The following is a 14,173-nucleotide window of genomic DNA, read 5'->3' as shown; positions in this document are numbered from 1 at the left end:
ATAGACGGGTAGTATTTTAAGACTATTTTAACACGTTTACATTTCTGTACAAATGTAAATGCATTTAAAACCGTTCCACAGAATTCTGCAGATTTTTCCAAAATTTTTGCACAGAATTAACAAGTCTGCAGATTCCGTAAGACCTTGGTATTGAGTAATGTCATATCCCTCTGAAATGAAAATTAAACTGCACATTGTGATTTCTGTGAGTTAAGTCTATTTATTATCAAAGTATTTGTCAGTAATACAGCTATTTTGGGGAAAAATGTCAATAATTGTATTGCAGGTGATTTAAGGCGTGCCCCTAAATTTGCTGCTTGCGCTCCTAAAGATTTCAGTCAGGGGCTACAGTGCTCCTAGTAAAAAAAGTTAGTCTGAAGCCCTGATGTAAGATGACCTACTAATGTCTGGGGCAAGGCGGGTGCATTAAATGTTAAAAATATTAATCACGTTAATTTTCCATAATGTGTTAATTATAATAAACGTGTTAAATGCACAGCCATAGTAAATACAGATTTATTGTACTTATTTTACATTTTTATGACATAATATAGAACCTTTTCTATGCACTGTTGATAAATGAGGCCCCAGGTTTTTATACCAAAAGGCGTGTATGTTGATGTTATTTTGTTAGCAGTTTCATATATTGTCATGTATGCAACTAATGCTATAGTTTGTATTTTCCTTAATGATGTATTTAAATGTCTGTTTAAGCACTTAAGCGCATATTATTATGGTTTAGCATTTCTCTTTAATGTAGAACAGTGTTACCAAAAAAAAAAGGTCAGCTCTTAAATTATTTTCTCCCTGTATATGCGTAAGCAATTCCATCCTGTCTGGGATTACTCTGCAATTATCCCTAACCTACTGCAATCATAAGTCTGAAAATTAATACTTGATAAAGACTATACTCACTTCAGTAAGAAATTCTCCAGGTAGATCATATGTTTTGCAGAGCTCTGCGATATTCAACTGTCCAGCCGCCTGTAGTTTATCATTCACCTCCTCAGCAAGGCAATCCAAGTATTTACTTTTTTGGGGGAGAGCAGAAGTACAACACTTCTGTGATTATTTTTAAAGGCTTTAAGGATAAGTCTTTAGGAACAGTATATGATATTACAAAGCATGGCAACAATGTATAAACTGAAAAAGACTGAAAAAAATGTCATTAGATTTCACTCACTTATCAATCAGTTGGCCAAGAATCAGCTGTGTGCTCTTGTCTGATTTAGCCATTTCATTTGCTCTGCTCTCCACATGGACCAAATCAACACTGATAATCTGTGATATAATAAAAAACTATTCAAGTTAAGTATAATTAAATACAAAATGTTATGTGTTAAGTGACAGATCAAACCAACCTTTTGAAGATCCACAAGATTAATCCTTCCTTAAAAGATAAAGCAAAAATGTTTATTTTATTTATTGTTAGATGATGCTTATGAAAAGTTTTAAAATAAAAGCCACAGTTGATAATGCACATATTTGTAAAAATGTGAAGGTGAGTTAACTGGTCACATTTTTTTTAAGTTTGAAGAGCTCACTGCATGTCATGTAAGTGGTGTGATCACAGACCTCCATGCATGTAGAGCTCATCACGCATTTCTCTGCTTATCTGCCCAGGAGTCATATACTCTTTCCCATCCAAAGTGTGAAGCACATCTAGCTTCTTATCCTCCACCATCTTGGCCACTATTTCAATGCAGTTTCTTTCAGACAACCTGTGTTAAACATGAAAATTATTAGTGTAATGAAAGCCAATTGTACAGGAGTCAGACAGACCATATCATTTTAAGTCAAAGACCCTTCAGCCCAATTTATGGTTCTGCTTCGTAGCCTCCGCAGAGCCGCGTACCCTGCGCCGTAGCCTGACGCTAGGGCTGAACGATTAATCGAAATCGAATCGCAATCGCGATGTGAGACGTTGCGATTTGATAATCGCAAGAGGCTGCGATGTGGAAACGACGTGAAATAAAGGAAACGCGTCTGTTCCAAGCCTGCTTTGAGTGGCATTCTTGCTAACCAACAGAGTGAGCGCACCTCCGTTATGCCTAATCAAAAAAAACAAAAACAGAAAGCGGGAGAGAGAGAGTGTGTTATTACGGCATCTACAGAGTCAGATCGATCATATTAGGCAAATAAATACTAAAGAACCATCCAATTCAGAAGACCACACACACAGCCTGTGTTATACTCGCTCTCTTCCCCGCGTTGCGCGTCTTGCGGACGAGCCGTTTAAACTTGACGCGCACACATAGCCCGTTTCATACTCGCTCGTCTCGCGGACGAGCCGTTTAAACTTGATGCACACACATAGCCTGTTTCATACTCGCGCGACTCTTCCCCGTGTTGCGCGTCTAGCGGACGAGCCGTTTAAACTTGATGCGCACACATAGCCTGTTTCATACTCGCGCGACTCTTCCCCACGTTGCGCGTCTCGCGGACGAGCCGTTTAAACTTGATGCGCACACATAGCCTGTTTCATACTCGCGCGACTCTTCCCCACGTTGCGCGTCTCGCAGACGAGCCGTTTAAACTTGATGCGCACACATAGCCTGTTTCATACTCGCGCGACTCTTCCCCACGTTGCGCGTCTCGCAGAAGAGCCGTTTAAACTTGATGCGCACACATAGCCTGTTTCATACTCGCGCGCACTTCCCCGCGTTGCGCGTCTCGCGGACGAGCCGTTTAAACTTGATGCGCACACATAGCCTGTTTCATACTCGCACGTCTCTGCCCCGCGTTGCGCGTCTCGTGGACGAGCCGTTTAAACTTGATGCGCACACACAGCCTGTTGCCTTGACGCACGCGCGCACCCTGTGTAAACTCACGCCTAGCTCCGAGTTTCAAACAAATGTAAATTCTATCTAACTGTTTTGCTAATTTCACTTGGATGAAATTAAACATTCAGCACATTTTCTACTTGTTTTAAAAAATCCCACATACTTGAAAAATAATAAATCAGCCTATGTAACCTATGAACTATTTTAATAATTCACTAACACAATAGAAAATGTTATGGATTTAAGGGTTACAATGGGAGTTGTATTTGTTTTAATGGAAACTATAATAGTGTACACTGGTATTTGGATTCTATTGGTGTGATGTAATCTTGAAGCTGGGAACCAATTGAACAACAGTAAGCCCGATTTGAATAATGCCCAAAACACACTACAAAAATGAATTTTGTAATGGTTTTAATGGAAACAATTAGAAATTCTGTAATGTTTTTTTGTTGTTTTCTTTCAGCAGGGTAATTATACCCATACTGTGCTCCACACAACAATATTGAGCTGAAGCTTGAATTAGAAAAGTTAAAATCGCAAATCAAATCGCAATCGCAATGTCTGTCAAAAAAATCGCAATTAGATATTTTCCCCAAATCGCACAGCCCTACCTGACGCGCACCTCTCCAAAAAAATTTCAACACGGACCCTACGCGGACCGCAAGTGCTGTGATTGGTCTGTTTGAACCCCTCCCTCAGGTCAAAAAAGTCATAATAATTCAATAATACGTTTTTAAATAACTATCAATTCAAACATGTTTTTTAGTTTTTTGTAAAAATATACTATACGTGTGTTTTTAACTCGCAGAGCATGCTGACACGTGCGACCAGGTGTAAATGCCCTCCGAAACGTTTTCGAGATTAAAATACGATCACGAACCCACTTGACGAAACTGGACAAGTGTAATTCATCTGGATGTTGAGGCCACATTTGTCAGGGCTTTACTCCTCCAAATGGAGTGCGTCACTGGCAGCCTTGCTCAAGCTCGTTGTTTTAAATGTATTTTGCACGGTTATAGCAGATCGGATTTATATATGTTTAGCTAAGACACATTTATGTGGCCAAGTGCCCTCTTTGGATATTAATCCTGGCTGGTGGAAAGCAAATGAAACAACCTTCCATCTCTGCATACCCGGGACATCCGTGCCATCTGAAAGGGTGTTTTCTGCCACGGGTCGAACTGTCAGGCTCCAGACTGTCCCCACAACATGTAAACATGTTACTTTATTAAATAAAAACTATCCAAGCTTTGGATTGAGGTAGGAGTGCTATTTTTATTTGATGAAAAAACTTTCTGACGCAAATAACCTTTCATCTTGTCATAATTTGTTAATTATTTAAGTTATTTTCTTGCCTGTTTATTTTATGCTTTGGATTTATATTATTTTAGTTTTTATCAATTGTCCAAAACGCTGCAGGTTCGTGAAAATGTGATAATATGTGAATGCAAGTGCTGTTGTTGAGCTATAGGTCATGCAGCTGTTTGCATGTTAAAATAAATCTGTGAAAAAAATCGTTGTATTTTTAACGTGTCCATCAACTGTAGCTGTGTCTCATTTTGAAGTCTGCGTCCTCCAGTTCTCGCATGTGAAGGTGTATGCTGCTGACAAACACAACCTCAGGAGGATGGTGCCCTCGAAATGAGATGCAGCATGTATTTTTATTTAATTCCAATTTAATATTAAATGGTTAATGGTTCGGATAACGAGCGTTGGTTCTCGGTTAGGGAAATTAATCAAAATGAGCATAGTGGTGGTCCTGCATCATCCAGTGTTTCCGCAAGGATTTTGTGAAACTGTGGCACTTGATGACATCACACGCTAATTAACATATCCGTGACGTCATAGTGTAGTTTTATATCGGGATATATCCCACTACAAACGCAAAAGTAACGTCTGGATTTACTAACATTAAAAGTATTTAGTAACATTAATGTTACTAATGATTGAGTTGCATTAAAACTAGGGATGCACCGAATGTTAGCCAACCGATAAATATTAGAATAAGTGCCGAATAAGTGAAATGGCCGAATAAATTTGACCGAACATGACGTGTGATGTGATCAAGCAGCAACCAGCGCAGAGACAGAGAGCGAGAGAGAGAGAGACGCGCTTTATTAATGCAGCAAACAAGTCCGCAGTGTGTGACGTTTAAAGTGTCCGAAAAAAATACACAGCACGTAAATTGAAAGCGTCTTTACTGGTCGGTAACTAATGTACTTCAGACTGGAGTGGGCGTTCTGACTGTAGCCCTGCTGCTGGCGACATCATTTGACATCATACAGTGGTCGCGTGCGCACAATTCCATGTACTAAACTTGTCAAAGTATGTTTCGTGCATCCCGGCCACGAGTGCACCTTCTCCTTCTGAGAGAACAGTGACAGTCATCTTTTGTGGGCGGAGTTTGGGGGAGAGAAGTAAACTGAAGTGGTTGTCAGTCAGAATTGCGTGAATGGATGCTTTTTTTTCGTTAAATCATTTTGCAATGTAGCCTATAATAATCAGACAGTTTTCGTTTATTCATATTTTTAGCTTATAATGTTGAATGACACTATTTAATGAAGCGTTGTTGTAGGGGTACAGAGAGTACAATACATTCTTTCAGCACTATACGCTATTCAAGAGGGGAGAAGGCTTAATGTTTTGTTTTAATTTAGCCTACTTGTTTTGCTCAATTTTATTTTAAGTTATATTGTATTATATTGAAAAGCAAGACAAAATATAAAAAGCACTTTTTGACCATTCAGTTTATGCAATAGTGAAAAAATTGGCTAAATAAATAGAAGAAATACAAAAAGCCATGTTTGGTGTTTGTTATTCGGTATTCAGCCTACGGCCAAGTGTTTTATTTTTATTCGGCTTCGGCAAAGAGTTTTCATTTCGGTGCATCCCTAATTAAAACATTACAAGTATCTTTTAACACTAAAAAAAGCAACGTCCCATGAATTATTTCCGGGTTATAGTGGGAATTATTGAATTTCCCGTGAAGGCAGCAAAAGTTGCTTCAGTCCCATTTCGATTTTACTATCTGAACATTACATACAGCTTATTGCCCAATAAAGCTGTTGTCATTTACATATTTTCTGTTGTCAATTCTGTTTTGTAACCAAGACACATCGTCTGATAAAATCACCACACACATCTTAAAGAGCGGAAGCCAGGGCATTAGCATTAGCCGTTCCGCTTTTTTGGCTAAAGGTTGTAGGCATTTCATTAAGTGTCTCCCTGCTGTCTGCCGCTGCACCGGGAAAGCGAGACCTCATGCTAGCGGGGCAGCACTGATAGGGATGGGCATTTCTGATCATATTTCATTTCGAGTACTGGACAGGTTTGAAAAACGAGTACTCAATTAATTGGGGGCGGGGCATTAGAGAGGGCAGGGCGTGTCCCCCATACCACGGTGACAATGAAAATATTTTAATTACAACACTGATACGAAAATTTATGTTAATAAAACTATAAGATTGAGTAAATAATTAAATCGACACAGTGAATTTTTAATAATCTAACAATCAATGTTTTTGAAAACAAAGTAAACATTTAAAAGAAATATCAGCGTGAGATGAAACGTCATCTCTACCCTGTCACATTTCTGTCTGTTAGTGTCTGACGGTAAAGTCTCTTATGCTCGTCTGACAAGTCTGTCTGATAGTAGTGGTCTCACCTGACATTTTGTCTCCAAATATACTGGTGCGGAGCGGGGTGAGCGTCTTTAATCCATTCAATTTCTTATGAACTTCAGCGCACGTTCACGTGGCGCGCGCGGAGAAGAGGAATACTCGCTTTGCTCCGCGAGCGCAACGCGAGCTCAACTTCCATGGGAATGGATTGAAAACGCTCGCCCTGCCCGCGAGCGGCGCGAATACAACAAACAGAAATTCTGTGCACACTGGATGCAGCGCAAAGAGACGCAACAAACGTCCAGTTTCTTTTTGCTTTCGCCATGTTGCATCGCGCCCCTCGCGTGCGGTGTAACGTTAGACAGAGTGTAAGATGATAACGGATCAAACTTGTAGTAGATTTGTATGTTTTGTATGCTGCTTGGCGCCGTACATTTTGCACTAGACTGTATTTTCGTCAGGTTTATCAAAGTGAAACCAAGCATCGCTGTGCGCTTTCAATATGCCCTTCTGTGCTCCGGACTTGACTCTGGACCGCAAACTCTCACAACGCAACAATCAAATTTCTGGGCACAACCCGAAATGCCAGCATAACCAATCAGAAAGAAAGAAAATAATTAAAAACTGTATTTAAACCCCCAATCGATCATCGTTTTCACTATCGATCGTCGCTGTCGCGTTCGAGTACTCGAGTACTCGAGTAATCGAGTACTCGTGCCCATCCCTAAGCACTGACGACATTTTCCCACCGAATGAACAGTTTATCCAAAAAGACGCTAGGTTTGTCGTTAGATGCATCTTCTGAACAAAATCCGCAAAAAGGGGTCAGAAAAGTTTCTAAATCTAGTAAAAGAGTTGCAAACGCTGGCCGGACAAATTATGAATGAATGGGAAAGTGTGCGTCACTGTAGGCACGGCAAAATGAATGTAGCAGAAACAGTCATCATTAAACAAACTACAGTAAGTTCAAAATGCTCAGCTAGAATTCTTACAAGGTCTAGAAAATATGATTACATAACACCAATTTTATCATCCCTACACTGGCTACCCATTAAGTACTGTATAGACCATAAAGTACTTCTAATCACTTATAAAGCATTAAACGGTTTAGCTCCGGCTTATCTAACAGAGCTTCTATCACACTACAACCCATCACGCTCTTTACGATCACAAAACTCCGGACTTCTGATAGTACCTACTTCAACTTCAACTTAATTTATTTATATAGCACATTTAAATGCAACGTTGTTGCCCAAAGTGCTTCACAAAATATAAAATCCTATAAAATACACATATAACCAACATAGACATACGACAACATTGGTAAAAGATTCCCACATCAAACTTTCCCTACTTCTGACTGAAGTAGAAGAAATGTGAAATGTAGAAGACTGAAGAAATGTGTCTTCAGCTGGGACTTAAAAACCTCTATAGACGGGGCCTGCCGAATATACAGGGGAAGACTGTGGCCCTACTACTGAAAAGGCTCGGTCACCTTTTGACTTCTTTTTTGACTGAGGGACAGTCAGCTACAACCGATTTCCTGATCTAAGTGACCTAGCTGGTGTGTAAGACCCTAAGAGATCACTAATATAGATTGGGGAGAGGTTGTGTAACTGTTTAAAAATCTAAAATAAAATCTAAAATCAATCCTATACTTGACTGGAAGCCAGTGGAGAGATGATAACACCGGGGTAATGTGTTCCCTTTAGGACTGTGACGGTGGCAGTTTTTTACCACCGCGGTGGTAATAGACAAATCGACCGCGGTGGTGCGGTGGTTGAGAAATATATATTATTTATATAAATAATATTTATATTATTAGATTTGCGTGTAGCAACCACATGACGAGTGGAAGAGAAATATAGACCTTATTTAAATACTTGAAATTGTTAAATACTTGAAATTGAAATATGAAATCTGAAATAAATGAGGATGAAACATCCGTCAATGTTTAACAAGCAAATCCATCAGTGAAACGGCACACTACAGCATATAAAACATTTAAATAAGCATCAGTAAATAATGAAAACTTAAATGATATAAGAAAGCTAAATACTAAATAAAAAAGCTCTTGTTGCAGTAACTTCAGTCAGTAGCGTATTAACCCTTACAGTCCTTAACAATTCCATTTGAAACAAACTGTTTAAACCTACATTGGCTTTCCTATTCAGATTGCCATAAAAACTTTACTTTTTCCGACTCGTTGATGTGAAACTTACTTGTTGACATTGTCCAGATTAAAATGTGTACAGCTGCACTAAATGCGCGTTCAGATGATGTGCACAGGAGCGCAAATGAAAAAATGTCTCTCCGCAACCGCGGCAAAACCTGCGCGCGCTCCGACACCAAGCAAGCGGGTCATAGCCAGTTTTGATTTCACGTATCTGTTCATTTCACAACAAGATCCATTGCAAAACCCACAGAATAACCTGGATTTTGCCGTGCAGGCCCGCGCTCGAACGCACCAAAGGCAACGTATGCCAATAATGTCTGTTAATGTAAAATCTTTTAAATAAAACCATCCACAACTGAAAGGCTACAACTAGCAATCGTTATCGCAACTCTCATATTTATTACACCTATATTTGTCAGAGTGTGTGTGTTTCTGCCAGAGAACCTGTGGTTGAATAGGATCCAGTAGAAAAGAAGATGATTTCATGTGCTTAACTAAGTCTGCTAAGGCTGGAAGAGAGACCTGATCAAAACAGTCAAATGTACACAAACGTAGCGGAGGAGATTCAAGAACAACATTGGAGGGGACAATCTCTTTCCTAATATTGTCAATTTTCCTCACAAAAATGTTCAAGAAACCCTCCGCAGTGGGAGAAATAGAATCTGAAGGAGATAATATAGCTGGGTTTAGCACAGCGTTTATGATGTCAAACAAAGCTTTTGAACAATGGGCAGTTCTATTACCTAGGATAACTAAATCCACCAAAGGGGGTACAGCATTCTCAAATGTAGCACCTAAACTTTGAAATAGCCTTCCTGATACTATTTAAGGGTCAGACACACTCCCAATTTAAATCTAGATTAAAAACGCATATTTTCAGAAAAGCCTACATATGATGCATATCAGTATTATCTGTGTTTAAAATTAAAATGAACAGCAGCTTTTTTAAAGCCTAATAAATGTAATTATTAGGCCTAATAGCTATCAATTTTACTTAAATGTTGAATGGCTATAATTAAATGTTAAAATAAAATTTAAAAAATCATAAAGACATCACTAGTAGTACTGATATAAGTGATGTAGGGTTTCACTCATAAAATGATGGCACCAAAGAAATATTAAAAAAATTAAGGTCTATTTTTCTTTAGAGCCTGTTTCTTTTATTAACCCCAGTAATAATAAACGTGTTCATAGTGCATTTCATCTTTTGTGCGTTTGTTTTGAATGTTGCACTATGGCAAAAATCAAATATACTTAGTTATTATACAGTTATTTTAGGCACTCTTTAAATAAAAAATGACTAAAAATATTGGCTGTAATGTCACAGAATGTCGGACTGAAACATAACTGCTCTTTTTCAGCCTACTACTTACACTGAGACATTTATTCAAGAAGTTTATTATAGACTGAAAACAATTAGGCTTACTACACTGCGTTCCAAATTATTATGCAAATTGGATTTAAGTGTCGTAAACATTTAATTTTATATTGTTCAATTAAACTTATGGATGGTATTGTGTCTCAGTGCTCTTTGGATCACTGAAATCAATCTCAGACACCTGTGATAAGTAGTTTGCCAGGTGAGCCCAATTAAAGGAAAACTACTTAAGAAGGACGTTCCACATTATTAAGCAGGCCACAGGTTTCAAGCAATATGGGAAAGAAAAAGGATCTGTCTGCTGCCGAAAAGCGTCAAATAGTGCAATGTCTTGGACAAGGTATGAAAACATTAGATATTTCACGAAAACTTAAGCGAGATCATCGTACTGTGAAGAGATTTGTGGCTGATTCAGAGCACAGAAGGGTTCGTGCAGATAAAGGCAGAATGAGGAAGGTTTCTTCCAGACAAATTCATCGGATTAAGAGAGCAGCTGCAAAAATGCCATTGCAAAGCAGCAAACAGGTATTTGAAGCTGCTGGTGCCTCGGGAGTCCCGAAAACCTCAAGGTGTAGGATCCTCCAGATGCTTGCAGTTGTGCATAAACCTACTATTCGGCCACCCCTAACCAATGCTCACAAGCAGAAACGGTTGCAGTGGGCCCACACATACATGAAGACTAATTTTCAAACAGTCTTGTTTACTGATGAGTGCCGTGCAACCCTGGATGGTCCAGATGGATGGAGTAGTGGATGGTTGGTGGATGGCCACCATGTCCCAACAAGGCTGCGACGTCAGCAAGGAGGTGGCGGAGTCATGTTTTGGGCTGGAATCATGGGGAGACAGCTGGTGGGCCCCTTTAGGGTCCCTGAAGGTGTGAAAATGAACTCTGCAAGGTATGTAGAGTTTCTGACTGAGCACTTTCTTCCATGGTACAAAAAGAAGAACCATGCCTTCCGTAGCAAAATCATCTTCATGCATGACAATGCACCATCTCATGCTGCAAAGAATACCTCTGTGTCATTGGCTGCTATGGGCATAAAAGGAGAGAAACTCATGGTGTGGCCACCATCCTCCCCTGACCTCAACCCTATTGAGAACCTTTGGAGCATCCTCAAGCGAAAGATCTATGATGGTGGGAGGCAGTTAGCATCAAAACAGCAGCTCTGGGAGGCTATTCTGACATCCTGCAAAGAAATTCAATCAGAAACTATCCAAAAACTCACAAGTTCAATGGATGCAAGAATTGTGAAGGTGATATCAAAGAAGGGGTCCTATGTTAACATGTAACTTGCCCTGTTAGGATGTTTTTGATTGAAATAGCTTTTGATTTCAGTAAATATGACCTCCTAATGCTGCAAATTCAACAAATGACCATTTTCAGTTTTTTACAACCTATGAAATGTTTTCAAACTCTGTTGTGCATAATAATTTGGAACAGTGCATTTTGAGTTTTTCATTTTTTAAATAAATACTGTTGTCAGTGGGAGGTTAGTTCAATAAAATTCCAAATGTACCCTAAATGTTGATTACTTGAAAATTATACTGACTGTCATTTGCATCGACAAATTAGGAAAACCAGAGAAAGATATCATTTGCATAATAATTTGGAAAGCAGTGTAGACACATTTTATGTCAGAGCGGGATCTGAGCGAGATTTGGTTTAGCGGTGAGCGTGAGCGTAATGTGAGCGGAGCGTTTGCTAGGTCCGTGAGCGACTGAGCGAAGCGCAGTCATTGAGCGAAATATTGACCGCTCACATGCTCTGGTGTGAGTAGAGCGTTGCCGCATGCGGCGTCTTCTTCCACGTTCGCATGCACTCTCTTCCGATGAGCTCCATGTGTGTGCGCAAGCCCTCGGCCTCTCGTATTTAACTGTCACTTGAATTTAAAATCAAAGAAGCTTTCATAATACAGCAACACATTGTCAAGAAAGGGCAAAAAGCATATAGCTGCTCTTTAATGTAGATGTACTGTATTGTGATTTTGTCAGATTATGTTGCGTTTATAAATCAGGATTTTACATTTATGCATTTGGCAGAAGCTTTTATCCAAAGCAATTTACATTTCATGGTATTATACTTTTTTTGTTTCTGACTATGTCCAATCCCCTGGGATCGAACCCATGACCTTGGCATTGCTAGTGCCATGCTCTAACCACTGAGCCACAGGGAAGCTGTGGCTTTTTAGCAGCAGTTAAAGTGACTACTGGTGGCATCCCGTTGTAAAATACAGTATAATGTGACAGATAAGAGAGTAGAAGACAAACAGATAAGTGCTAACACTAAAGGGCTCAGCATACTACATTCGAAATCGAAAAACGACCATCTGTGACCTGATTTCGAACAAAATCTGGTCCAAACGACAATTCGTTTCACTAGTTCGCCGCAGCAAACCAAACAGAACTCTCCAGGAAAGTTCGTGTTGGCCGGTAAACACCCTCGAGCCACCATTGGTCCATGGCCATTACGTAATAGGTGGGTGTGTTGTTTGTGTGGCCACGTGCGCAGAGGCTATTTGCATGCGTCATGTAAACCCCGCCTCCAGAAACAAAGGGGTGTTGGATTGTTCAAAAACACTATACTGTCTCTCAACATTTTCAAGTTTCGTTTTACCCCAAAAAGCAGAACGAAAGCGCAATTCGCCTGGACTATGCTGAGCCCTTAACACGAAGTGATGACGTCACAAATATGCTACTTCGTGACACCAGCGTCACAAGTCGGTCAAAATCCTATGGGAAACACTGAGGTGACGCAACTAGGATTAAGGCTAGACCGTTTCACTTCAATTCGCTTCATGCACGTCAGACACTGTCCACGTCCTTCGAAGGTAGCAGCCAAATAGAGGTTGACATTTTTTCGGGAATCCTGCGGGATGGGAAACAAAATCACTATTCATTACGGGATTGGGACAGGACAGGAAAACATTTCAGCGGGAGTGGGCGGGACTGAGAATAGTTTTTACACAGCTGAAAACGGAAGGCGCATTTGACAACGTTTAAGCCGAGGAACTACGATACAATGCTTTATATAAAAACATGCAGCTGTACAAGTACTGTACAATGCGTCGATTGGTTGGTGTGGTATAGGGCTGCAGCTTTCGATTCTTTTACTAATCGAGTATTCTACTGATTTTCCATCGATTAATCGGGTATTCGGATAATACGGATAAGTAGAGATGCACTGATTGCAATTTTCTTTGCCGATTCCGATTTCCGATTTTATTACAAGTGAAACCTGCCGATTCTGATTTTTGCCGATTCCGGTTTTCTATCCACAAACTATAATTGACAGTATACTGTATATAAAACCATATTAACTTTTCTTCAATACACTTTTTTTTAATTTTCATTGAATAAATGATTGAACATTACAATTTCCCCAAATTTCCCTAAATGCAGTTCTCCAAGCTCCATTAAATTACAGAATCTTCTCTTTCCCAAACAACTCTTAAATTGAATAACTCTGTGACTGAAAAGAAGTACAAATAATAAAATATAACTAAACATGTCACTTAATTTACCTTTTTCATTTATGTACTCATCTCACAAAAGTCTAAGATAACAATAAAATACTTCAACTTTATTCTCGTCTGTTTCCGTTTACGAAACTAACATTGCTTTATTTCATTTTTTCTGAAATGTAAAATAAATGGTCTATATCTTGTGTCTGTAGGATTAAAATAAGTGGGTTGATTTTTGCTGCAACTTCAATAAAAAAGTAAAAAAATCTTATGAGTGAATTCTACTCTAAAGATGTATATGTATTTGCAGTTTTTTGTGTTAGTAAAGAACTCAATCAATATATTTCACATATATTGGTTGATTTATTCATTTTTTTTATATTTTGGATTTTTAAAAACAAGTAGAAGTCGTGTTGAATGTCATTTTACCTAGGCGAAATGACCACAGTTTTAACGTAAGACAAGGAAACAGGTTGAATGGAATTTACGTTTGTTTTACACAGAGTGAACGACTTCAACATGAGTTTAGCATGTGTCAGAGTTTAGCATGATGCTAATAGCATCACTGTTGGCATACATACACCATGGAGACGGAGCAGCGAGAAATGAACTACAGTGCACCTTTTTGTCTATACAGTACAAGATGCGCATGCAATCAGCGGATATGAGAGATGCGCGTCAGTCAGCAGAGACTCGCGGTCCAGTGGACCCACATGCGAGTATAAACGAGCCGTGAAAGACAGGCTGTGCGA

The 14,173-nt window shown here is 39.3% G+C and overlaps 1 protein-coding gene across 2 annotated transcripts in view; it reads right to left on the bottom strand.

Annotated features, from left to right (window-relative positions):
• ufl1 (UFM1-specific ligase 1) overlaps positions 1-14,173 on the bottom strand; it is a 49,148-nt gene that overhangs the window by 29,289 nt on the left and 5,686 nt on the right. For both annotated transcript variants that reach the window (XM_057353130.1, XM_057353129.1), the window contains exons 2-5: positions 1,576-1,721; positions 1,362-1,390; positions 1,184-1,281; positions 916-1,030 (exon numbers count right to left, since the gene is read on the bottom strand). In XM_057353130.1, the coding sequence (XP_057209113.1) occupies positions 916-1,030; positions 1,184-1,281; positions 1,362-1,390; positions 1,576-1,721 (388 nt within the window). The remainder of the gene's footprint in view (positions 1-915; positions 1,031-1,183; positions 1,282-1,361; positions 1,391-1,575; positions 1,722-14,173) is intronic.

This window comes from Triplophysa rosa, linkage group LG15, assembly GCF_024868665.1.
Source record: "Triplophysa rosa linkage group LG15, Trosa_1v2, whole genome shotgun sequence".
In the NCBI taxonomy this organism is placed as follows: domain Eukaryota; kingdom Metazoa; phylum Chordata; class Actinopteri; order Cypriniformes; family Nemacheilidae; genus Triplophysa; species Triplophysa rosa.
The sequence above is the reverse complement of the archived record's forward strand: the minus strand, read 5'-3'. Positions and strand labels throughout refer to the sequence as shown.